The sequence below is a fragment of the Ursus maritimus genome, unplaced genomic scaffold, assembly GCF_017311325.1.
Source record: "Ursus maritimus isolate PB19 unplaced genomic scaffold, ASM1731132v1 scaffold_29, whole genome shotgun sequence".
Classification (NCBI taxonomy): Eukaryota; Metazoa; Chordata; class Mammalia; order Carnivora; family Ursidae; genus Ursus; species Ursus maritimus.
Window position 1 is genome coordinate 15416564 of NW_024425452.1, and position 27558 is coordinate 15444121.

General features: G+C 41.1%; 1 protein-coding gene across 3 annotated transcripts in view; it reads left to right on the forward strand.

Annotated features, from left to right (window-relative positions):
* Nucleotides 1-18988, forward strand: part of PRIM2 (DNA primase subunit 2) — a 309655-nt gene extending 290667 nt beyond the window's left edge. For 2 of the 3 annotated variants that reach the window (XM_008691748.2, XM_008691749.2), the window contains exons 13-14: nucleotides 8291-8359; nucleotides 18383-18988. In XM_008691748.2, the coding sequence (XP_008689970.1) occupies nucleotides 8291-8359; nucleotides 18383-18607 (294 nt within the window). In that variant the 3' untranslated portion in view covers nucleotides 18608-18988. The remainder of the gene's footprint in view (nucleotides 1-8290; nucleotides 8360-18382) is intronic. The other variant, XM_008691750.2, reaches the window with a different exon arrangement.
* The last annotated feature ends 8570 nt before the right edge of the window (nucleotides 18989-27558 follow it).

Below are 27558 nucleotides of genomic sequence, written 5' to 3' on the forward strand. Positions count from 1 at the left end.
CACTAAACAGACTTTTCTTATATGTTCCCACTTCTCCCTTCCTCCCTTTCCTCTTTCTTCTCTTTTCCTTCCTCCCCTTATTCTGAGCTCACTTAGTTGTTGAAGTTCCCTTAAAGCTTAAATCCTTTAATCCAAATGTTGGTTTTAAACTGCACTAAGGAATTCAGTATTTTGGGTGGCAATTTAAATAGCTTCTCAAGAATGCTTTTTTCGGTACCTATTATTAATGATTCCAACCTTTATTAAAATAGAGTAAAAGACAATGAGAAATTTTCAGTATTAGCATTTTTGTATTATGGGAAAAAAACATGATAGGGAATAATGTAATATGATTATCAAATTTGAGTGTCCTACACCTTCCAGAAAGCCTCACTTCTATTTAGTTGGCTGATTTGTGAGAATATTTCAGGATTTATGAATTGTAGCATAGTACATTTTCCAGCTGAGGAGGTTCACCTTTTAATCAGATTTTCTAAGGCTTCTCAAAGATCTAAAAAAAAAAAAAAGCTATCAGCATTCTTCTGATGTGTTTGCATATATACATGAAGAGATTTAGAGAGCTGATAAGTAAAATAACTAGAACGATGTCTGATACATAGTAGCTTGTTATCATTATCATTCACGTTTTTCCCATCCTCCTCCCTGCAGAAACTAACTGGACTATGTCACAGATTTGGTTCACTGTGGTGACTTGTGTGCGGCACGTTCACTGGGGAGTGCTCTCAGGGAGTGAAGAAGGCAAGATTGGGCGGAAGGAGAAGTTTGTCTTTAGCTGATCCCTCAGGGAGCTTGAAGCTGGGATGACCCTGTGGAGTTGTCCCTGATTGGAGCAAGGGCTCTTGGCCTTTGTAGGTATCACTGCATCAGCCAGTCACTGGGTCAGGCTGCTCTCCGGAAGGGAACAGCCCCTGAGCAAAATGGCTTTCCTCAGCTGAGGGGGACTTCTGCTGCAAGCTTTCGGTCGTCAGCACTCTATGGCCCTGGAGAAATGTGTGTCCTTGTTCAGAGGAGGGGGGATGGAGACAGCATACCTGAGTCCACTATACAGTCTCCAGGGAATGTGGAGGGAACTCTAGGTGTTCAAGCCAGAAATCAGGAAAATATTCAAGATTCCTTCCCAGTTTTGAGTGTTTGTTTTTAAGATTTTATTTATTTGACAGAGAGAGAGAGTGCATGCACAAGCAGGGGGAGCAGCAGAGGGAAAGGGAGAAGCAGGCTCTCTGCTGAGTAGGAAGCCCGATGTGGGACTCAATCTCAGGACCCTGGGATCATGACCCAAGCTGAAGGCAGACGCTCAACTGACTGAGCCGCCCAGGTGCCCCCTTGGTTTTGAGTGTTCTTAAATCTGTTCTTTCTTTCTTCTCCCTGTGTTCCATAACCTAGGATGTCATGTGACTTTAATTCCTAATTCTCAATCCCTCTTCCCCCCAAAGGTCCTTCCCACTATGACAAAGTAATCTTTCTAATATAGTTTAATTTCCTCCCATCCTCAAACACCTTGCTGTCGAAATTCTGGGCTTCCTTTGCATGTTATTCCCCGTGTCTGGGTTGTCCTTACCCCTTTCTTTATCTTGATCATTCTTACTCATTTATTACGATTTTGCTCGGTTGGGTCGTCCCCTAGAAGCTTTGAGCACTTTAACTCCCTTTCCCCTCTGTAACATCCTGTTTGTTTTCTTGTCTTTCCTCCCCTCTAGACTCATTGTGGCTCTTTTCCTTCCTGAAGGCAGAAATGCTATCTTTCATCTGAATAAAACCAGCCCCGACCACAGTGCCTAGAGTTCATTTTAGGAGCTTAATGAATGTGGGCTGAATGACTGACTCAGTTCATGGTTTGAAAGCTCATCTGAGTGGTGTTGGCACAGGCTGCCCCGTGTTTGCCTGCGTGTGTAAAACCATATATAGCAGTGGCAGATTATTCTACATGTGGATTCAAGTTAATGTGATTATTTTCATTCTCTTTTCCAAAGAGTCTTCAGATATGACTAGAGAAACCTCTCAAGCTCTCTTAATGCCTTGTGGAAGAGCTAAATTAGTAATTTCTTTTCTTGTGGTACTACACCATACACCACCACCCCCCACCCAAGGAAAAAGAAAGAAAAGGAAAGGAAGAGCAACTAATTGAAAAGGTTCTGGTAAAAGTGACTAAGACTGATTTAAATAAAAGTAAGTTATCTTTGGTGAGAAAAGACATTTTATTATTCAGTAAACATTTACTGAGCACTTGATGTGTCACTGAGTTTTCAATATGTTCAAATCTGGAAATAGAATGATTAAACTGTTTTAAAGCTTTTAGTCTAGTGGAGCCAAAAGGCATAATTCACTATAATAAAGTGTGATAAGTGCTTTAATAAAAATACATTTAAAGTGCTAGCTGTAGAATCAGAGGGCCAAGAACTGCTGAGGGAGATGTGTGGCCTCGGAATGCTTCCCGTAGGAAGTGATCATTGAATTGCATTTGAAAGTTGATTAGGAGTTTCGCAGGTGGAGGGAGAAGCAAGGCTTATGAGGCGAAAGGAACAGCATTCATTCAACATTAACAAATAACAAGGTGATGACTGTGTTCCAGCTCCTATTCAAGGCACAAGACCTCTGGCTTCATGGAGCGGATATTCTAGCCAGGGAGACAGACAGTAAGCAAATTAGGTGTGGTGAGAGGAAACTAGACAAGACAAGGAACTAGAATAAGACTTGGGGGAAGTGTGGGTGGACAGGGTTGTTGGGGTGTGTTTTGAGGAACCCTAGTCCTGCGAGAAATATGGAAACCGGTTCTGGAGACAAATTAGTTTGAGAAACACCACCCTGATAAGCCCTGCTGTAAAGAAACTTAGACTATTCTGGATTGAGCCAAACCAAAAACTATTGCATTAGACGAGAAAACTGAGTCACTAGATTGTGTGAACCAGAAATTCCAAAGAATACACCGTGGGAGAACCTGGACTGGAATGTAAGGACCCCAGTGGCGGCCAGGCAGGGCAGGAGAGGGGCCCAGGGAGGGAGACGCGGGGCCTGGTGAACAAGGCCTTTTGGACCATGGTGAAGTTTGTGAGCCATTTTTGGCTGGGAGCCAGCCACACCAGGATTATGTTTGGTTTTAGAAAAGTCACTATGGTGACAGTTTGGAAGCTGTCTTTGGAAGAGTGAAGAAAGGATAAGTCAAGAAGCTTTGCAATAAAAAAGAGAATGATCAGGGCCTGAACAATGGGGAGGAGAAAGTGTGTTTTTAGAGACATTTGGAGGTAGAATCGATTCAGTCAGATAACTATGTTTATAGAAAATGAAGAGTGGGTCAGAAAAATTCTTGGCATGTAATGTTTTAAACGAATGAAAGTACATCTTCAAGAGAGGGAAACTTGCCCCGATCTGCCGATAACTGAAGGTCACAGTAAAGTCGTAGGTAGCGGCTGGCTAAGCTATGCTGAGTGTGTGAGAAACAGGAGCAAAGTAATATGTTCAGAAGTGTTCCAGACTCTGCGTCTCCGCCACATTTTCTCTTTCACCTTTGAAATAAAGGATGGTTAGAAGTGAAGTGGAAAAATACCAGCCCGTCGACTTTTGAAAGGTTGAGCTTTTTAGGAAGAAACAAGCTCATTATCACTTTTAAATAAGACAGACTCTGACCTTGAATTAGAGACAGATTAAGCGCGTATCTGACCGGTGAGCGGAGCACATCTACGCTCCACTCGCCGAAGCCAAGGACAGGCAGGTGGCTGCGTTCTGCTGCCAGAGAATCATCTGGCAAAAGGCACAGAGGAAGCTGCAGATGGCAGGGAATGGTAGAGAACATGAGGAAGAGAGAAGGAAGTGTGGCTCAAAGTTCTAAGATGTTACCTGTATTTCTGATAAGTGTGTGCAAATACAGATCTCCCATCGGTATTCTGTATATCACATATTTGCCAACCAGCTATGATCTGTTGCCAGTCAAATAAGATATTCAACTAAGTTGCTCCTTCTTCCTCCCCTGCAGGGCTATCTTGGTTAGCCGCTTTATTAGAATTGAAAACCAAAGCAGTTATTTGCCTTGAAGATAAAGTAGTAGATGAAGTGTAATTAATGCTTTTACTTAACTTAGCAAATACAGATATGACGTTTCTTTGTAAAGAGGACAAAGTGTATTGTTTTTAAAAAAATCTAATATTTTTCACGGTGGACTTTAGTCAGCTGATAAAAAAATAATTAAAAATATAGACAGAGCAAGTTAAAGAATATTAGTTACCAGAATATAGTAAATTGATACCACTACTCCTCTTAATTTTTTCTTAGCCTTTTGATTACTGATGACTACAACAGAACGATAAATGGATGGTTACACTTGGTATTTTATACTTCAGTCTGGAAATATTGGCATTAAAAATCAAAAAAAGTCAAATTGCTGTTTGAGCAATACTCTTAAAACTTCATAGAAATTCTTTCTTTAAATAATTTTGTATTTTCAAATAAGCCTTGATATGATTGATCAGATTGTTTGGTTATATTTTTCTAAAGCAGAATTAGAAAAACTTCTAACTTAGGCATCAGAATTGACACTACTTTGGCTTATATGAGAGGAAATTGCAGTGTGCTCCGCTCTTCCAGATTGGACTAGGAAACACCTTCTGTGAACTGTGGGTTACACTTTGATGTTTACAGGCCACGTAGAGAGTAAGCTGTGGACTCCATTTCATATAACCTCATCCCTCTGACTTTCTACAGTTTTCTTTACCTGGTCCTTTCATTTTCCTGTTTGTTTCTTTTGGTCTTCTCCTTACATTTCTTCCTCTTGATGAGTTTCCCTCGCCTGTTTTATTTCTGATCCTCTATCTATCTGGCCAATCCCTGCCTGCTGAACTCCAGCCTTGTGAAACCTTCCCTTTAGGAAGAACAAAGGCCAGTTGAGGAGGATGGAGGCTTGACCCTCAGAAGCTATCTGGCAAAACGAACGCCGTCAGAGTACTGTTGCTTAACTATGTCTTCATTCTGACTTCTCTGCAGAATTTTATTTTCTTTAAAAAATTGTAATGTTGGGACATCTGGGTGGCTCAGTCCATTGAGCATCCAACTCTTGATTTTGGCTCAGGTCGTGATCTCAGGGTTGTGGGATCCAGCCCCGCGCTGGGCTCTGTGCTCAGCATGGAGTCTGCTTGTTCCTCTCCTTCTGCTCCTCCCCCAGCTCGCATGCGCTCTCTCTCCCTCTCTCTCAAGTAAATAGATAAAATCTTTTAAAAATTTTAATGTCATTAAATATGACTCCAACACAAAAAAATGTATATAAACAAGCACATTATGAACTAAGTCCCATGTGCCTCCCCCTCCTAAAAGCATATTTTTAACAAACAAACAAGAGCAAGGTTAGGTAGGTAAGTTCAAAATTTGACACATTATAAAATATGACAGCCAATATTTCTTCACTCTTGAAAACATCAAAGAAAACTTTTGTGATTTCAAAGAAAAGCACACCACTTTTGATTAAACCCTAAACCTTTTGGAGGTCCCCAGTCATCTAGCTACAAGTCAAGCATATATGTCCACTGGCCTGGGATATGTGCTCTTCTGTTAAAACTTAGCACTTTCTAAAAAAAAGATTACTTGAATTATGACTGCACACAAAATTTAAATTCTAAATGAACCCAACCATTGCTAAGAACCTGAATTTCAAAGAATAGGGGATAGGGATGGCTCACTAACAGAGTCATCTTGCTTAACCGTCCCTGTCCAGCCTTAGTGACTCAGCAGGGAGCATTTGCAGCATCTGTCCGTTGACACGCAAGTGGTCCACCTTCGGAAAAGCGGAGAGTCATTTCGAGGATATGTGAAATATACTGTGAGAACTTCGCTCCTGACCCCCAGTTCTTTTCCACAGTCTGCCTCAGGCATCTGTCTTTCTTGGATTTTGGTGTTCCTTTACCAAGTTTCTGTTATTCCTCTATGTTACAGATTTTGGTGTACTGCTGATACCTCAGTTCTCTTTTCTCTTGATTTTTAGCTTTGTATTTCCCTGCCTTGGAGTCATCCAACCCGTCGACAAATGATACCAGCACCATCCTCAGCATACCTATAGACTGTCTTAGTATAGCATTTGCTAGTGAGGTTGGTATCAGAAAAGAAAACTAGGTGCAGAAAAAGTCGCAAGTTGCACATCATGTGTAAATGGTAGAACGTCGGAATCACTTGCCGAATATTGTGAAGTCCGCAGAGGGGGTGCCATCTAAGGTGATGTACACTGAGACTTCAGGTGTCCTGCTCACAGACGATTGCATAAGCAGCATCTGTGTGTTACTCATACTGTTCAGTGAGCAGTAAGTGCTATTTCTGGCATTCTGCATTTATTTTACGTGATAGTTTGTTACTTATTGCATTTTACTGAGTTTTTAAGCTACTTAGTTTTATTTAGGAAATCAGTTGGAGAGGGGAGGGGTTGAGTGACAGGTAATGAATTACTCTAAAACAGCAGGGAATAGGTTCCGGTTAAGCATTTTTGTGTAGCACAGCTGTTTTTCAAAAACAGTTACAGCCAATATGTGGGGAATGTGACCACTTCCAACCACTACTCTTACCACCCTGGCCTACGCCAGCATCCTCTGTTTACTGGATTCTTGTAAAGAGCTCCCTGTTTGGATCCCTACTCCCTCTAGTTTGTTCCCAGCATAGCGGGCAGAATAATCCTGTTAACCATGTTAGGTCATGTCACTTCTGTGCTAAGAACATTGCAGTAGCTCTCCATTTTACTCAGACAAAAAGCCAGACTTCATTCATTGGTCCACAAGATCCTTCTCTTTCTTCTTCTTCCTCTTCCTATATGTCTCTATGCTGTAGGTCATAATGTGAAATTCAAGTACATGAGTTATGGTCCACATATTCCTATGTCCTATTTCCTCTTAAGGAAAACAAAATCATAAATTGCATAGGATTTTTAAATTCTCACAGTAAATGGCACTCACTAGATAGACTCCGAAATCAGATATTCCTTCATGGTATCGATGTTTGTGAAGAATCAATTGCAAATTCATCTCAGCACAATTTGAATATCTATGTGTAGAATTACTTTAAAAACTTTGTGGCTTTCTTCTTTTTAAAAAATTTGTAGCCATTCATTTTAAATGGATTTATTTTTCATTTCTGCTCTAATAATTCGAGAAAAATGAACAGGTCAAGTAGGCAGGATCCTGGGTGCTGTGATTGGTTGGCATTTACCTAGGTCTTTCATATAGGACTTAATAAAAGGTGACCTGAAATTCAGAAATGTAATCTATAAGACAAACAGAGAAAAACAGATTTTTTAAGCACAGTCTTGTCAGGATTGAATGATGCCCACTCCATAACTGTAATAATTTTGTGTATCTGTCAAAAGATGTAAGCTATATTCAGTAATGGGGATAGGAATTTGAGGCTTCATGTACATTTCTTGTTGTCACAGGAACGTCAGCCCTTTGAAAAGGAACAGAAATGAACATTTCTCCAGGATTCTATTTCCCTTCATTTTAGGCTATCTCTTAATTCCAGCATTTTACTGTGTTTGATAAACAGGCCAAATATACATTTTTTTATTTGGTGGGGTGAGGGGGGGTGATGAAACTTCACGAATTTCAACTGGCATTGCACTTGGCTGATAAGAATGGGAGTTTGTCCCTCTCCGAAGAGATTACATGAAGTAGAATTGGAAAGCAAATTGTATTTACAAAAGGTAGGATGATGTTCTTAATAGGTGTTCAGAATAGACTATTCACTCTCATATTCTGCTGCGCTTTACTAGAAATAACTTCATTTAAAAACCAAATCTGATTGAAGGTAAAAGCATTCCCTCTCCAAAGATACTTGTCCAAAGGGCTTACATTAAATTTTCCTGATGGGTACACAGCGGTATTTTAGGCTGTATCTGTATATACTGGTAATGTGGAAAATAAAAATCTAAATAGTATATTTGATTGCTTCATGCACCAGTCATTTAGATTACTACATTTATATCTATAATTTTGGAAGAGATGTTGCAATGTGATGTTCTGACAATAACTGTCAAAGTCATAATACTGGAATCTATTTTCATCTTGTTGTCAAGGTAAAGTTATTGAAATTCACAGTTGATAGGTCAGAAAGATCACTATTTCTTGTCATCTGTGGTTTAATGCTGACCTAAACAGCGACTGTATAATGTCAGAATTATCACAGCGTCCAGGCTGCAGAAGTACGACATGCGCCATGATTAATGCATTTCCTGTCTGGAATAAAGATTATGAAAAGGCCAACCACCACAGCTCCAGTGGTTTAGAGAGACTTTGTTTCTCATTTTGTTTCTCTTTTTCCCCATGCACTTTAGATCTTGGATTTAGTAAAAGGGTCGCATTACCAAGTGGCCTGTCAGAAGTACTTCGAGATGATACATAACGTAAGTCCGTTTTTTTAAACTTGATGGCCTAATTCTTTGTTTTGTTTTGTTACTCCATGTTTCATTCAGGGATTTTAGTTTGCAGCACTAGAAACCACTCCAGCTATTTTCACCAGCAGGGGATTTATTACATGGTATTAGGTAGCTTATAAAATTTATAGACGGGCCAGAGAATTAGAACTAGGATGTTCCAGAGTCAGAAACATTGTAACCGGGAGAAGCTACCCAGTGAGGAAACCTTACTTGACTGCAGCTGCCACCCACCACTTCACATCTAGCCATGAGAGCAAGGGTCAGTCAGCTTTCTCAGGAGAGTGCCAGACTGTAAAAATTGTAGACTTTATTGTCCATATGGTCTCCGTCAAAACTGCTCGTCTCTGCTATTGTAGTCCGAAGCAGCCGTAGACGATATAGAAATGAATGAGCATGGCTGTGTTCCGGTAGGGCTTTATTTATAAAAACAGATCGTGGGCCAGATTTAGGCCTTAATTAGCCGACCCTTGGAGTAGAATAGTTTCCCCAGGTGCCTAGAAAAACCAGAGGCTTTTGCCATCTTCCTTGTAGAAAATTCGCTTGTTTTCCTTGTGGCTGCCCCCTCCGTGTTACTCTTGCTGCCCAAATCCCCCGTTTACCTGCATGGCAGAACCTTGGTTCCACGTAGGACCCCGACCTGTAAGGGAATCAGGGAAACGTGTTTGGTTTTTCTCTTGTGAGCCTCTTTCGACATGCTTCTGTAGGACAGGCATACCTTGGAGGGATTATGGGTTCGGTTCGAGACCATCACAGTAAGGTGAGTTGAATGCATTTTGGGATTTCCCAGTGCAGGTAACAGTTATGCTTCCATTATACTGGAGTCTAGTAAGTGTTCAGTAGTATGTCTAGAAGATGTACATACGTTAATTAAAAAACACTTTATCGCTCAAACATGCCAACCATCATGTGAGCTTTCAGCAAGTCAGTGATTTTGCTGGTGGACGGTCCTCCCTGCGTGCTGACGGCTGCTGCTGAAGGCTGGGGTGGCTATGGTGATTTTGAAAACTAAGATGTTTGTCACATCGACTGACCCTTCCTTCCGTGCATGACTTCTCTATAGCATGTGATGCTGTTTGATAGCCGTGTACCCATAGAAGTTCTTCCAGAATTAGTCCTCTCAAACCTGTCACTCCTCCCTCAACTAAGTTTATGTCATGTTCTAAATCCTTTGCTGTCATTTCAACAATCTTCACCACGAGCAGATTCCATCTCCAGCAACCACCCTTCTTTGCTCCTCCGTAAGCAGCAGCGCCCCAGTTGCTCAAGTTTGACCGTGAGCTACAGCCCCTCGGGCACATCTTCAGGCTCCGCTTCTAGTTCTGGTTCTCTTGCTGTTTCTACATCTGCGTTTACTTCCAAAGATTTTACGTATGTATTGGAGAGAGAGAGCATAAACAGGGGAAGGGGGCAGAGGGAGAGGGAGAAGCCGGTTCCCCGCTGATCAGGGAGCCCGACATGGGATCATGGCCTGAGCTGCAGGCCGATGCTTAACCAGATGAGCCGCCCAGGTGTCCCTCCAGGACGTTTTTAATTTACTTTCCTCAGATCCGTCAGAGGAATCATTGTGTATGGCAGCAAGAGCCTTACAAAATGTATTTCTTAAAAGTCAAAATGACTCCTCCATCCGTGGGCTGCAGAATGGATGTTTTGTTAGCCGAGATGAAAATAACATTAATCTTGCACATCTCCGTCAGAACTCTTCGGTGGCCAGGTACATTGTCAGTGAGCAGTAATTGTTTTTTTTAAGTAATCTGTGCCCAATGTGGGGCTTGAACTCACAACCCCTAGATCAAGAGTCGCATGCCCTCCTGACTGAGCCAGCCAGGTTGTCCCAATGAGCAGTAATATTTTGAAAGGAATTTTTTTTTTTCTGAGCAGTGTCAGTAGTGGGCTTAGAACATTCAGTCAACCATGTTGTAAGCACATGTGCTGTCACCCAAGTTTTGTTGTTCCATTTACAGAACACAGGCAAAGTAGATTCAGCATAATTCTCAGGGATTATTCCTAGGATTTTCTAAATGGTCAGTGAGCATTGGCTTCAACGTAAAGCCACCAGCTACATTAGCCCCTGACGAGAGAGTCAGCCTGTCCTTGGAAGCTTTGAGGCCAGGCACTGACTTTTCCTCTCTAGCTCTGAAAGTCCTGCATGTCGTCTTCGATAGAAGGCTGTTTCATCCACCCTGAAAATCTGTTTAGTGTAGCACCTTCAGGAATTCTCTAGCTCGATCTTCTGGGTAACCTGCTGCACCTTGTACTTCCAGTGTTGTGGAGATGGCTTCTTTCCTTCAACCTGATGAACCCTCCTCTGCTGGCTTCGGACTTCCCTGCAGCTTCCTCACCTCGCTCAGCCTTCAGAGAACTGAAGAGTTAGGGCTTTGCTCTGCGTTAGCTTTGGCTTCAGGGAATGTTGTGGCTGATTTGATCTGTCCAGACCAGGAAAACTTTCTCACATCAGTAGTAAGGCTGTTTTACTTTCTTACCATTCATTCGTGTGTTCTCTGAAACAGCAGTTTTCATTTCCTTCAAGAACTTTTTCTTTGCATTCACAAACTTGGCTGTTTGGCACAAGAGGCCTAGCTTTTGGCCTCTCTCAGCTTTCAGCTTGCTTTCCTCACTAAGCTTCATCATTTCTAGCTTTGATTTAAGGTGACAGATGGGCAGCTCTTCCTTTCACTTGAACACTGAGAGGCCGTTCTGAGGTTCCTAGTTGGCCTAAAAGTTCAGTATTGTTGTATCTTGGAGACTAGGGAGACCAGAGGAAAGGGAGAGAGATGGGGGAACGGCCAGTCAGCGGAGCAGTCAGAATACATAAAATATCTATCAGTTGTTAGGCATCTTGTATGAGCATGGTTTCTGGTGCCCCCGCACGATTACAGTAGTCACATCAAACGTCACCGTAACAAAAATAATCGTGAAGTTTGTGAGAATTACCAAATGTGACTCAGAGACATGAAGTGTAAGCAAATGCTGTTGGAAAAATGGTGCCAGTAGACTTGCTCAACTGCAGTGTTGCCACAAACCTTCAATTGTAAAAAACACAGTATCTGGGAAATGAAATAAAACAGGGTATACCTGTATAAGTCCTACTAGTAGGTTCTGAAAGGTGTAAAGCAAGGGTTACAAACTGAGACGCCTATAGAAGTCAGGCAGAGAACCCAAAAAAGTATGGGTGGCTGTGATTAATAGGAGAGTAGGGAGGAAGTGTGTGGTGTGCTGAGGAATTCATGTCCCTTTAGGGACCTTCACATTGACAAGTTTGAAGACCCGTACAAGTCAGCAGAACACATCTGCAGGTGAAATTCAGCCCACAGACTCCCCCGCCCACCCCCGGCCCTTGGCAACCACTGGTTCTGATCGTGGCTTCCTAACCTTTTACAGACATCTGAGAATAGACCTGAAAGTCCATATACTTCTTGAGACATTTTTTTTTGAAGTCTGTTTTTAGGTTTCAAAGGGATCCATCTATGACCCTCCCCAAAAAGATGTTGGATTTATTGAAATTCATCAGCTACCATGCTATTCATTTTTGTTTTTTTCTAGTTTTCATGAAATATAATAGCAGAATTTCTTACATTATAAAATACTTCATAGGAAAAATATACCCTATAATATCACCAATAATGAATATAGTACTATCAATCAGCCAACATCCGTAGAACCCTTAACACATGCCCGGCATAGCACTAAGTGCCTTGGTCACGTTGGCTTTTTTGATCCACACGACAGTATCACAGCTAGATACTGTTTTTATTCCGATTTATGAATAAAGTGTACTGTGTAAGGTCATACTGCTCATAGAGATGGACTTGAACCAGGCTGTCAGGTAACTCATTAAAGCTTGTGAGTCTGACATTTTCCTGTCTAGACTCATGATCCAGCCACCATAGTTTACATTAAAAAAAAAAAAAAAAATCCAAAGCCTCGTGATTCTATATGATTTGCCCGAGGTACCCCAGCTGGGAGATCTGGATCTAGCACCCCTGGTCTGCTGTCTGTTACACCTGTTGAAAATATTACTGTTACTTCAAAACTTTGTTTTCACAAAATGTAAAGGACTAAATAGACATCAATAGACTAGGAGACAACCACAAATTCTCATTAGTTTTATGAGCGTAGGAATCTCACCAGGTCAGCCCCATTCATTTGGTATTTTCAGCACCAGTTTTGTGTGACACTTTTCCTTATAGACCATATTCCTTAATTTGCCTGCTCAGCTTGAGAGGTTTAATTTCATGTGTGTTCTTAATTATGTGTGGACCCTTCTTTTAATTAAAGGCCTCAGAACTTCCACAAATAGAGGTCTATTATTCAACTTCTTTCCTTGTTTTTAAATAAGATGTGAAAATTAGATTGAAACATTGAGTTTGTGACAAAAAGAATTTTTTTAGTTCTCAGATCTGCTTTTGTAGTATCTCATTCTTATAGGAGTATTACTACTATTGCCAATTTTATAACTTGCCTTAGATTAATGAAGATTTTGAAAAGACATATGCCTAAATCCTCCCACGCAGAACTTAAGCCACATAAAAATCAATGGAATAAAAAGGCTGTTTGAATTCAGTAGATACCTCATTATGGATTTTTAGTTGTGAATGTCTATTTTTTTCTCATTTAATTTCAGAATAGAATCCATTTTTATTGTCTGTTTTCTGCCATCCTGCTTGCCCCCCCTTAACAAATTTGTTAGAGCTGGGTTTATTTTCCTGAGGACTCTGTGATCAAACTCAGTTTGATGAAAGTTTTGAAAATGGACCCGTTAATTGATACCATTTACAGCAGCACTATGATAGCTCCATATGGCTTTTTTGGTAATACCAGCTGCCTCATTATAAGCTGTCATTGCAAAACCTCTTGATTAAAGCCCAAACATCCCATAGGTAAAACAATATTGCTTCCATTCTTTCAAAATCTCCATTTGCTGTGGCAGAAATATGAGACCTAGGTTTGTGTGAAGGTCACTGTGTGCATGTTGACTCCAAGCAAATGTTTGAGATCCAGTTAGTCGATGTCAAAATTTGGCCTGCTTGAAATCCATTTTCCTCAGCGTTTTTAGGGAGCAATGTTTTTTACTATAGTGTATTTTTTTTCTTTTGGTATCCTCCCTGTGTAACTGAAAATACTAGGCCTTGTGTAGATTTCTCTCTGAATTTTAACTGAAAATCGTTTCTTTAGAAATAGACCTCTTTAGGCACTGAGTCATTCTTGATAGTTATTTTCCAAATAGCTGAGCCTCATTTTTTTCCCCACCATATAAATCTTTACAGAAATCTTGATAAATTCTATCCCATTTTCCTACAATCTTAAACAGGGTATAGCAAATATAATTCAGCTTTTCTGTAATAACTCCAGGGCATTCTTATGGATACCAGTTAGACCGCGGGGCTAGAAGCCCTGATCATGTCTCACTTGGGTCACTACAACAGCTTCCTAACTAATTTCCCAGCATCTGCAACACGTGCCCCATTCCAGTTCTTTACCCTCCACACAGCTGCTAGAATGATCTTTAAAACAGAGGAATACAGTAAACTGCTTTAAAAAACAAAAAAACCTTACAGGGCTTCCCAGTTGCTCTGAAGACGAAATCCAGAATTTACAGTGTAGCCTGTAAGACGTCTGTACCCCATTTCCTTCCTCTGGACTCCCAACTATACTGGTCTTATTTCATATCCTTTACAGTATTCGGGACTTCTAAGCTAATACAGCAGAACGAAAATGCATCACAGAATTTCCCTCTCTCATTAGTGAACACAACGTACAAAACAGAATAAGAAATCGTCAACCACGAAGGAAAACATCACCAATAGCAACCAAATAAGAAAAAAAGCAAGGAAAGAAACAGAAAATTCTGTGTTTCTGTGTCTAGAATGTCCCTAATCTTTTTTTAAAAATAAGAAGTAAAGGAAATAGCTACTGACTTTTAGGCAGAAAGGAAAGTGGGGTGGTTTCTATGGGGATTGCTTGTTTTCCCTATTTTTAATTCTAATTTGATTTTGAAGTAAAATCTATTTACCTTCTGTTAGGGTTTTGGTGGGGACAGTGCAGGGAGGAACATAAACCAAAGTTAATTTTTCTGAACAAGATGAAACTGAATAGCAACTTCCTTCAGCCAGAAATAAAAGTGAAAGAAAGAAAACATTCAAAAGACAAAGAACCTCTCTTAGAAAAAAATACAATCCAGTATACAGAAGGAAACTTCATAATTTCGTCATGCTACCAAGCAACTTAATTAGACCATAAGTTCAGTAAAATGAGCTGATATTAGCCAAATGAGTTAAGAAAGTACAATTGCAGATCTAAGAGACACAGCTGAAAAGCCAGACATCACATAGAAACATGGTATGTGCCCTCATTTCAAGGCCCTTGTCACTGTTTTAGTTGGTTAATAAGAGCATTAATTAAAATGGAATAAAAAATATGTACATTTTTTAAACAATATATTTTAAAGGTAAAACATTTAAAGGTTTTTTTTTTCCCAAGATTTTATTTATTTGAGAGAGGGAGAGATAGAGCACAAGCAAGTGGGGGGGCAGAGGGAGAAGCAGGCTCCCCCCTGAGCAAGGAGCCCGACATGGGGCTCAATCCCAGGACCCCGGTATCATGACCTGAGTCCGAAGGCAGACGCTTAACCAACTGAGCCACCCAGCCCCTTATTTGTTCATCTTCTGATGTACGGGCAAGGTCTCTTACTTGAGAAGAGTTTTGGAATTAGAATTCAACTTTTTCTTTTTTTTTAAATAAACTATACCCATTAATACACCATCACCAGTTTCCAGTTCAGGCTTCTTTAAAGTGGAAGAGGAAGCTAATGACACATAGAAAGCAGTATGGTCTTTTTCCCTTGCTTTTTGGGAATTCCCTTTTTTTTTTTTTTTTTAAGTGACTTGCCTTTCTTGAGTCTTTGCAGAGCCCTTAATTTAGATTTCATAGACCCAGCAACTTTCTTTTTACACTCCTGTTTCCTAGGTTTTCCCCATAGCAACCTCGTGATGTAGCAGCTGTTTATTACTATTACCTCCATTTCATTGACGAGGAAATTGAGACTTACTTAGAAAGATGATCGTATTTCATTTTGTCTAAGTTGAAGTCTAATAATTCATTTCAATCCAGAGAGTCCTCTTCTGTGACGATAGATGTATTGAGAATTTTAACAAGTTGATACAAGGTGTAGAAAACCCCGAATGTGTAATTATAGCACAAAGTGCTAGATTCTTTTTACATGAAATAATACCACTATGTTTTTTATAATCTTTATAGCCAAGTTTAGCTCTAGAGATATTCTGTGATTGTAAGTTTGACTTTGCATAAAAGCTCTTAAAACAGATTTCGGAGCAACTAAGTGATCTAGTCAGAAAGCCTTAATTCAGACAAAACCAGTTACTAGTCCTGTGATTTTGCATAAACCGTGTAATCTCCTTGGGCTTCATTTTCCTAGTTGGTACATGTAGGAGGTTCAACTTAAAGGATCTTCAAGGTCTTTCCAGTCTCTAATGTTCTCTATTTATAAAACATAAAGCCTTCTGATTGAAATGTGTTACACAATAAACTTTTCATGAAACATTTTGTAAAATGCAAACTGTATATTGGATCTCCCACTTTTTAATGAATTGGGTGAAAAATCGAATATAATAAAGTTCACAAATGACTCCATTGTTAATAAAAGTTATGGATTTATCATAAAACATTCAGGAAACATTTTAAAATTAAGGAGCAATGTAGCAGATAAAAATTTGTTCTTAGTGATCTGAGTAATAACTCTTCAAATGAAGTAGTCTGTGCGCCGAAGGTGCTATAAAATTATTGGCCCACGTGTATCAACAACTGACTAAAGAGAATCAGAGAATCCTGAGGTATCCAAGTAAGTATTACCAGAAAACACCTTGTTATTGGTTCACCTGTTAAGAGGGTTAGTTCTGAACCATGACAGCAACTCCTTTAACCCCCTGCTAATCCATTTTAATCTACCATAAGATTATACATGCTTTAATCACATCACCTCCTCTCTTAAGGATTTTTAGTGACTCCCTGATGTCTACAAAATTAGGTCTCGACTACTTACCCTGGTTTTCAAGGCTCTCTCAGGTCTGGCCCCAGCCTGTCTTTCCAACTTCATTTCCTGTTATTCCCTTTTATATGCCTTTTACGCCAGGCCATCTGATCTACTTGCTTTACAGAAACATTGCTTCTTACCTTGCGCATGTGGTTCTGCTGCTTATATTAACCTTGACCTCATTATCCCAGCTTTTCACTCTCTCCATCTTCCCAAATTCAACTCCTATAGCCCTTCCTCACAAAGCCTTCCTTGATCAACGCAGCCAGAATTTCTCTCTAATGTAGAGATAATAAGCCTTTATCTGTGACCCTTATCACTTTTTGATAGAGGTTTTTAAGTAGATGACTTATTAGGCTGAACATTTCTTTAGCGTTGGTCAAATGCATTCTTGTGTGCTGAAAAACTAGCTCATAATGTGGCCTTCTACACAGTAAGTCTTCAATTCATATGTGTCATGTATGACTGGTATACACTGGTTAGTTCTGGGATCAACTCACTAAATATTTAGATACCTGCTGTATGCAAGTCACTTTAGTACAAAGACTGAGAAATAAAAAGGTCGATAAATATAAGACAGATGAACAAAGAAAGTGTAAAGGCTTCTCAATTTGAAAAAAAAAAATCGAAGTGAAATATCCCCTAACAAAAATACAACAAATAACTCTGGTATTCTTTTTGTTGTCAGCTTCAACTGCAGAAGGCAGGGCAGGGAGGACAGAGGTTTGCCATGGGCTCCCCTGGGTCTGACCCATTGGTTGACTGGTGTAGGAGGTTCACACTTGAGGAGCTGTCTTGCTCTCATGCCACACCCCAAGAGTTAGTAAAGGCTTACACATTTTAAGAAATGAATGCATTATAAGATTACTGACCTTGGCACAAGGACATGCCAGCAGAGCGTACTGGTTATGAGCATGGATTCCGCTCATTCAAAATCCATCTCCAGCCCTGCAGCATGTGATCTTGGGCAAGTTAACCTCTCTCTAAACTGGGAGAATATTGGTAATCTCCCTTCATAGGGCTATTATGGAAGTTAACTGTGTGTATCTATGTGCGAGTGTGGCGTGTGTTTCATGCCACTTAGAGTAATATCTGGCACGTGGTAGGCATTCAATAAGTGCTTGCTAATATTAAGGAATATATTTTTCTTCACCATTAATAAATTTTGGAATCAAAGGGGAAAAAGTAGTACTCGTTTAATCTTTAAATACAATACCCTTATGAAGTTCCATTGAATATTAAAGGCGCAGGGTAACGGATAATTTGAAATGATATTGCAAATTTAAGTTTAGTGATAGTATTTGAGAAAAGAAATAACATAAAACTATGAACCTGGTTATGTTTGCATTAAGCCCCACTAAAAATTCCAAAAAGAAAAAGATTTTCTGTAAAAAGTAAGAGCAGGAAAAGCCAAAGATTGGAATGAAGAAAATACATTAGGTTGCTTGTGCCATGTTTATATGCTGCTAAATGGGATTGTGTATGCCAGACTTAAATAGGAGTGGCGTCAGGGGCCAATACCCAAACAGTTTCTGTTTATATCCACTCCCTTTGGTTCTGGAATGTTTAAAGACTACACCTCCTCTTTTTTTTTTTTTTTCTTAACCAGTATTTATTGACAGTCGGGCAAGCATTTTGCTTAGCCCTCTGAGATGCGGAGTAGAAGGTAGAGATGAAGTAGAGCTGGCTACGGAACTAGAACTAAGTGCAGAGCTTCGGGCTGGAAATACAAATGCAGGAGCCATTCATGTTTAGGTAGTAGGTGACACGCCTTCTGAATGAAATCATGTAAGCAGTGGGTTGAGAGTTATGACTGAGCACTACTGGGATCCATGTTCTGGGCACTAAATAGTTTTTGAACAAGGTCTAGAATGGTTTATGAAGGCCCTTTATTTATACCTTTGCTATGTATTAATATGAAATACATTTGCTTTCTTATACAGGTGGACGATTGTGGCTTTTCTTTGAGCCATCCTAATCAATTCTTTTTTGAGAGCCAACGGATTCTAAGTGGTAATAAAGACATCAGGAAGGAATCCATCCAACCAGAAACTCCTCAACCCAAACCAAGTGTCCAGAAAGCCAAGGATGCCTCATCTGCTCTGGCCTGTCTAAATTCCTCTCTGGAAATGGATATGGAAGGACTAGAGGATTACTTCAGTGAATGATTCTTGGGCACTTAGGAACGCTTTCTCTTCACTAGCTTTCAGTTTTTATTTTTAAGACTTTGCCTATTTCTTTTTTAACCTCTTTGTCTATTCCTTCTACCGCCCCCCAGTTCATCCCCTGGAAAGCAGGCTTGTGGGTAAAAACAAAGACCTCCACTATATTTTGCTTTGGCCAAAGAGAAAAGGAGAAATTTCTTTTGAAATCTAACACTTGAGTGGTGTGATCGAAGTCCTGTTTTAGGAGATAAAACAGCTTTCTAGACTGACTGTTTACACTCCCCTAGAGACAACAGAACTAAAAAACTCGTATTTTAAACCTTACTGCTGTAATTTTTACTCATTCCTTTTCTGGACTTTTTTGTTAATAAATATCAAAATGTGTATAGTGTGACTGTGTGTAATCCCAAGAGTCATATCATGAGAGAAGGTGTCCAAGAAGGTGGCGTAGGAAGACCCTGAATTCTCCTCCTATCCAGGGCACACCCAATCTCTACCCATTCTAGAAGTTCTTCCCGAAGAACTAAAGGCTGATGACAGCTTCTGTACCACAAAAGGTAGAGGGGCCACACAGAGAAGGGTAGGAGAGTTGGAGATGCAGTAATGATGGGAACCCCACTCCCAGTGCTACAAACTGCAGTAGGGAGGGAAAGCACTTACTTAAGGGCTCAGGTGCAGATTCGCCAGGCCTGGGCACAGCAAAAAACACAGTGACTTAAAGACCAGCTAGGATGTAAGTGATGGAATTGCAATATTAACCTAACGGTATCTGCCAAGCAGTAGGGGAGCTGCTGGAAATTGTCTCCAGGATCAGAGGTGCTGGTGAGCAGCATTGTTTATATTCGCCCTCCACCTTGATAGGGCAGACAGGAACAGTGTCCTGGCACTCTAGCCAACCTGCTGCCTCAGTGAGCGTTGGGCCTCTAGCACACCCCAGCTCCAGCTGTCCCACCAGAGCTGCCCCAGTGTGGTACACATCAGGATATCCCTGGGCTGTGCCCACTATACGTCAGCCATCTTGCCAAGGTGGCCCAGGTGCAAAGCATGCTGGGATGCCCCTAGCCAGTACCGGCTTCAGCTCTAGCCACCAGACCAGGGCAGTGGCAGTGTGGATAAAGCCCCAGCCCACACCTGCCCTAGGTCTAGCCATTCTGCTGGAGTGGCACTCATAGAGCAACCCAGGATCCCCTGGCCACACCCGATCCAGCTCCAGCTGTCCAGGCCAGGGTAGCCCTGCACACAGTGCTTCAGGACCCCCAGCTCTAGCCAGCCAACCAAAGCCACCAAACATGCAGTCTATACAGGGCCACTACACAGGGCCACTCCTTCAAGACCCAGAGAGGTGGTAGTTTTACTTAATTCATAGCAATGGAGAAAGTCAAATGAGACTGAGGAATATGCTCAAAACAAACAAAAACCCCACAAAATCAGAAAGAACTAAATGGGAGATAAGCAATTTACCTGATAAAAGAGTTCAAAGTGAGTTCTAGTCTAAGATGACGTAGGAAGACCCTGAAATCATCTCCTCCATGGACACGCCAAATCTACACCTATGTATAAAGCCAATTCCTCCTGAAGAACTGAGGGCTGACTGAACAGTCTGTACAACAAAAGATAGACCACACAGAGAATGACAAGAGAGACAAGAGACACAGTAACAAAGCCCCATCCCTGATGCAAACTGAAGTGGGGAGAGAGAGTACTGAAGGACCAGGAGCGGGTTGGTCTGCCCTGGGGCACAAGAAAAAATCCAGTTTAAAAGAGCAACTAGTATATAAAAGATGCACCAAGCTGGGGGAGTTGCTAGAACTCTCTCCAGATCAGATGGGCTGGTAAGCACCATGGTTTATGCTCCCCTCCTTGATAACAAAGATGTTCTGGATACCATAGCCGGCCTCCCATTTCAGTGAGCCCCAGGCGTCTAGCCCACACAAGCCCTGGACATCCTGGGGCACGAGAAAAAAGCCACAACTTAAAAGAGCAACTGAGATGTAAAAGGAGTAGCCCTAGAACCTTTCCAAATGGCAAGGGAACTGCTGGAACTCTGCATGGGTTGGAGGGGCTGATGAGCACCAGAGTTCATGTGCCCCATCCACCTTGGTAGTGCAGATGGGAACAGGTCTGGGCACTTTAGCCAGCCTACTCCCTCAATGAACCCCAGGCCTTTAGCCCACACCAACCCAACCCATCCTACCCAGACACCCCAGCAAGGTGCACACCAGGACACCCCTGGTTGGTGCTCGCTATAGTTAGAGCCATTGCACCAAGGTGACACAGGCGCAAAGCACACTGGAATACTCCAGGTCCAAATCACTTCAGTTCCAGACAGCTTGCTAGAACACCTCTAGAGCAGAGCACTGTGGGACCTCCTGGCTCATGCCTGCTTCATCTCCAGCCACTCTGCCAGAATACTTCCTGTGTAGAGCACCTGAAAACCCCTGGTCAGTAGCCTACCCCAGCTCCGGGCTCCACACCTGGGCATCCACTGTATCCCACCAGGATAGCCCAGCACAAAGTGCCTCAGACGCCCAGCCCATGCCAGCCACAGCTCCCGTCTAATGTCACCAGGCACACAGTCTACACATGAGATGACCATATACATAAGACCATTACTTCAAGTTCAGAAGTAGCTGTTCCAACTAATTCACAGAAACACAAAAAAACCAAAAGGGGAAACAAAGGAATATGTTCCCCCCCAAAAAAGGGTAAGACAAAAGCTCAGAAAAGGAACTAAATGAAACAGAGATAAGCAATATGCCTCATAAAGAGTTTAAAGTAGTGATCCAAAATAACGCTCACTAGACCGGAGAGAAGAGTAGAAAAACTGAGAACTTCTACAAAGAGATAGAAAATATAAGAAAGGACCAATCAGAATTGAGTTGAAGAATACAATAAATGAAATGAAAAATACACTAGAAGAAATCAACACATTAGCAGATGCACAAGGGACTAGAAGTCTGGAAGAAAGGGTGCTGGGAAGCACCTCAGCTGACTGTAGAAAAAAAAAAAAGATAGATTAAGGAATCTCTTGGATAATACCAAGTGAACAAACATTTGCATTATAGGGGTCCCATAAGGAGGAGAGACAGAGAAAGGAGAAGAAAACTTATTTGAAAAAAAAAATTGCTGAAAACTTCCCTAACCTGGGGTCAGGAAACAAACATCCAGGCCCGGGAAGCACGAAAAGTTCCAAACAAGATGAACCCAAGGTCTACATCACAACATATAATAATTGTCAAAGTTTAAAGATAAAGAGAACATTTTTAAAGTATCAAGAGAGAAGCAGCTAGTTACATACAAGGGAAACCCCATAAGGCTATCAGCTGATGCGTAAGCAGAATCTTTGCAGGCCAGAGGGGTATGGCAAAATAGATTAAATCAGTCGAGAGGCGGGGGGGGGGGGGGGGGGGAGGAGAAAAGACTATTACAAAGAATACTGTACTTGACAAGGTTATTATTCAGACTTGAAGGAGAGATAAAGTGTTTCCCAGACAAACAAAGGTTAAAGAAATTCACCACTAAACTGGCCTTATAAGAAAGGCTAAAGGGTAACAGGCTAGAGGAAGCAGAATAATTAATAACCAAGAAGACAGAATAATTGAAAGTAATCAATCTGAGCAAATAAAAGAAAAAAGAATCATGCAAGATGAGAACAGATTAAGGGAACTCAGTGATTCCACCAAAAGTAATGACATTTACATTATAGGTATCCCAGGAGAAGGAGAGAGAGAGATATGAGGGCAGGAAATTTATTTCAAGAAATAATTGCTGAAAACTTCCTGAATCTGTTGAAGGAAACAGATATCCAGATCCAGGAGGCACAGAGATCCCTCCACAAAAACCAACCCAAGGAGGTCCACACCAAGATACACAGTAATTAAAATGGTGAAAAGTATTGGTAAAGAAAAAAGAAATTTAAGCAGCAAGAGAAAAACAAGGGACACACAAGGGAAACCCCTTAAGGCTCTCAGCGAATTTTTCAGCAGAAACTTTGCAGGCCAGAAGAGAGTGGCATGATATATTCAAAGTGCTGAAAGGGAAATATCTGCAGCCAAGAATACCCAGCAAGGCTATCATTCAGAATAGAAGGAGAGATGAAGAGTTTCTCAGATAAACAAAAATTAAAGAAGTTCATGACTACTAAACCAGTCCTACAAGAAATATTACAGGGATCTCTGAGTGGAATGGAATGACCCCATGTGAGAGCATAAAAAGTTAGAAGCACAAAAGCTGTAAAAATAAGTATATCTGTAAAAAATCACTCAAGGAATTCACAAAATAAAAGTATATAAAATATGAAACCATATATCTAAAATGTGGGGAGGACAGGAGTAAAGAATGGGTTCAAGAGTCAGGGAAAGACTGCGGAGGAATAGGGGACCCTATTTCAACTGCTCCCCTGAATTGAGCTGGATATCTACCAGACCATCCTGAACACCCATGAAATCAGCCTGAGATGTAAGAAGATATATCTGGATCTCTACAAGCAGAACATCTCCAGTGGTTGGTCTCAAGGATTGAAGCAGGGAGCTGAGAGTCTGTGGGCAGATATTGGAAGATAAACAGAAGGGAGAGGGAGCCTCTGAGCTCATGAGCCCGGGAAGGCAAAAGCTTCCCATGCTGGGGTGCTGGCCGGACTCACAGACTGGGGCAGGGAAAGGTTTGTGGGACACTGCCCCCCAGACTGAAACCTGGAACTGGGGAGCATGCATGCGAACCGGGGGTGGCTGGTGGTTTTATATGCACAAAGGGCAGAGACGTGCTGGCCCTGGGAGTGAGGGCTGGGAGAGCAGCGGTGGGGTGCACAAACCAGGACATTGCTGGGGTTTTAGCAGCACTAACAGAAATGGAGTCAGTGTGGCCTGGAGAGCTCAGTGAAGAGCACTGTGATCTCTCTGTTCGGAGACAGAGGTTTGGATATGGTCGCTGCTGCTCTGACTCTCAGAAAGACACACAAAGCTGCCAGGGAAAGCTGCCAGAGAACAAAAGCCCCCAAACACAGGTTCTCACTGAGCCTATCCCCCCCCACAGGGGGCAGGGCAACTCTGCCCAAACAGGGTTACCTGAGTATCAGCATGGCAGGCCCCTCCCCCAGAAGGGAGGCTGAAAGAACAAGAAGCCCACATCCCTAAGGTCCCTCTAAAACAGGTGCATCTTGCTTGGGTCCTGGTCAACAATTTGGATTCTGTACATCCCTGCAACCACACCTCATCAGAATGATAAAGAGGAGGAACCCCTAACAAGGGAAAGAAACAGAGTCTGTGGCCTCTGCCACAGAACTAATGGATATTGATATAACCAAGATGTCAGAAATGGATTTCAGAGTAACAATTACCAAGACAATGTATAGGCTTGAGAAAAATATTAACGAAAAGATAGAATCTCTAAGGGCTGAAATGAGAATGAATCTGGCGGAAATTAAAAATGCTACAAATGAAATGCAGTCATTCTGGATGCTCTGACTGCCAGGGTAAACAAGGCAGAAGAATGAATTAGTGAGTGAGAGGATGAGATGATAGAAAAGAAAGAACAGGGGCGCCTGGGTGGCTCAGTCGTTAAGTATCTGCCTTCGGGCAGTCCTTCCCAGGACTCCGGGATCACGCCCCACATCAGGCTCCTCCGCTGGGAGCCTGCTTCTTCCTCTCCTGCCCCCCCCGCCTATGTTCCCTCCCTCGCTGGCTGTCTCTCTCTCTGCCAGGTAAATAAATAAAATCTTTAAAAAAAAAAAAGAAAGAAAGAAAGAAAGAAAGAAAGAAAGAAAGAAAGAAAGAAAGAAAGAAAAGAAAAGAAAAGGAAAGGAAAGAACAATAGATAGCATGGGAAAAAAGAATCCAATTTCAAGAAAAAAAGCTACGGAAGATTATTGACTCAATGAAACGTTCCAATGTCAGAATTATCGGGATCCCCGAGGGAGTGGAGAAAGAGAGAGGTCTAGAAGAGATATTTGAGCAAATTGTAGCTGAGAACTTCCCTAATCTGGCAAAGGAAACAAGCATTCGTGTCCAAGAGGCAGAGAGGACCCCTCCCAAGACCAATGAGAACAGGCCAACACCACGACATGTAATAGTACAATCCACAAATCTTAGATCCAAGGAAACAATCTTGAAAGCAGCCAGGGGGGAAGAGATTTTTAATGTACAGAAGGAGGAACATCAGAATAATTTCAGACCTGTCCACAGAGACCTAGTAAGCCAGAAAGAGCTGGCAAGACATATTCAGAGCACTAAGTGAGAAGAACATGCAGCCAAGGATTCTTTATCCAGCAAGGCTGTCATGCAGAATGGATGGAGAGACAAGGAGCTTCTAAGACTGGCAGAAACTGAAAGAATATGTGACCACCAAGCCAGCCCTACAAGAAATATTAAGGGGGGTTCTATAAAAGTAGAAAGACCCCAAGAGTGATACAGAACAGAAATTTACAGAGACAATCTATAGAAACAAGGACTTCACAGGCAACATGACAACATTAAAATCATATCTCTCAATAATCACTCTCAAGGTGAATGGCCTAAATGCTCCCATAAATGCCACAGGGTTGCAGATTGGATAAAAAGACATGACCCATCCATATGTTGTCTGCAAGAGACTTACTTTGAACCTAAAGATACATCCAGACTGAAAGTGAAGGGATGGAGAACCATTTTTCATGCCAATGGCCCTCAAAAGAAGCTGGGGTAGCAATTCTCATATCAGACAAATTAGATTTTAAGATAAAGACTGTAGTTAGAGATACAGAAGGACATTATATTATTCTTAAAGGGTGTATCCAACAAGAGGATCTAACAGGGATATTATAAATATCTATGCCCCCAAGAGGGGAGCAACCAACTACATAAACCAACTGTTAACCAAGAAAAATTATTCTTAAAGGGTGTATCCAAAAATTATTCTTAAAGGGTGTATCCAACAAGAGGATCTAACAGGGATATTATAAATATCTATGACCCCAAGAGGGGAGCAACCAACTACATAAACCAACTGTTAACCAAGAAAAAGAGACATATAGATAATAATCTGTTAATAGTAAGGGACCTCAACACTCCACTCTCAGCAATAGATCATCTAAGCAGAAAATCAACAAAGAAACAAAAGCTTTGAATGACACACTGAACCAGATGGACCTCATAGATATATACAGAACATTACACCTAAAACAATGGAATACTCATTCTTTTCAGACACACATGGAACTTTCTCCAGAATAGACCATACACTGGGTCACAAAACAGGTCTCAACCGATACCCAAAGACTGAGATTATTCCCTGCATATTCTCAGACCACAGTGCTTTGAAACTGGAACTCAAACACAAGAAAAAATTTGGAAGAAACTCAAACACTTGGAAGCTAAGGACCATCCTGCTTAAGAATGTTTGGGTAAACCAGGAAATTAAAGAAGAACTTAAGAAATTTATGGAAACCAATGAGAACGAAAACACATCGGTCCAAAACCTATGGGATATTGCAAAGGCAGTCCTAAGGGGGAAACACATAACCATCCAAGCCTCACTCAAAAGAATAGAAAAATCTAAAATGCAGTCCTTATACTCACACCTTAAACAGTTGGAGATGGAACAAAGGAACAGGCTAATCTACACACGAAAAGACAACTGATTAAGATTAGAGCAGAAATCAATGAATTAGAAACCAGAAATACAGTAGAACAGATCAAAAAAACTAGAAGCTGGTTCTTTGAAAAAATTAATAAGATCAATTAATCACTGGCCAGACTTATTCTAAAGAATAGAGAAAGGACCCAAATTAATAAAATTATGAATGAAAGGGGAGAGATCATGACTAACACCAAGGAAATAGAAACAATCATTAGAAACTATTACCAACAACTATATGCCAATAAGTTAAACAACCTGGAAGAAATGGATGCCTTCCCGGAAACCTATAAACTACCAAGACTGAAACAGGAAGAAATTGACAACTTAAATAGACTGATAACCAGTGAAGAGATCAAAGCGGCAATCAAAAACCTCCCAAAAAACAAGAGTCCAGAGCCTGATGGATTCCCTGGGGAATTCTACCAAACATTCAAAGAAGAATTAATACCTATTCCCCCGAAACTGATTCAAAAAATAGAAACAGAAGGAAACCTTCCAAACTTGTTCTATGAGGCCAGCATTACCTTGATCCCTAAACCAGGCAAGACCCCATCAAAAAGGAGAATTACAGACCGATATCCCTGATGAATATGGATGCCAAAATTCTCAACAAGATCCTACCTAATAGGATCCAATAGTACATTAAAAGGATTATCCATCATGACCAAGTGGGATTCATCCCCGGGATGCAAGGTGGGCCAACATTCACAAATCGATCAGTGTGATAGATCACATTAATAAGAGAAGAGACAAGAATCATTTGGTCCTCTCAATTGATGCAGAAAATGCATTTGACAAAATACAGCATCCTTTCTTGATTCAAACCCCTCAGAGTGTAGGGATAAAAGGTACACTCCTCAATTTCATAAAAACCATCTATGAAAAGCCCACAGTGAATATCATTTACAATGGGGAAAAGCTGAGAGCCTTTCCCTTAAGATCAGGAACACAACAAGGATGCCTACTCTCACCATTATTGTTCAACACAGTATTAGAAGCCCTAGCAACAGCAACCAGACAACAAAAAAGAATAAAATGCATTCAAATTGGCAAAGAAGAAGTCAAACTCTCTCTCTTCACAGATGACATGATACTTTATGTGGAAAACCCAAAAGACTCCACCCCCAAATTACTAGAACTCATACAGCAATTCAGTAACGTGGCAGAACACAAAATCAATGCACAGAAATCAGTTGCATTTCTGTACACTAACAGTGAGACTGAAGAAAGAGAAATTAGGGAATCAATTCCATTTACAATAGCACCAAAAACCATACGATATCTCGGAATAAACCCAACCAAAGAGGTAAAGGATCTATACTCTAGAAACTACAGAACACTGA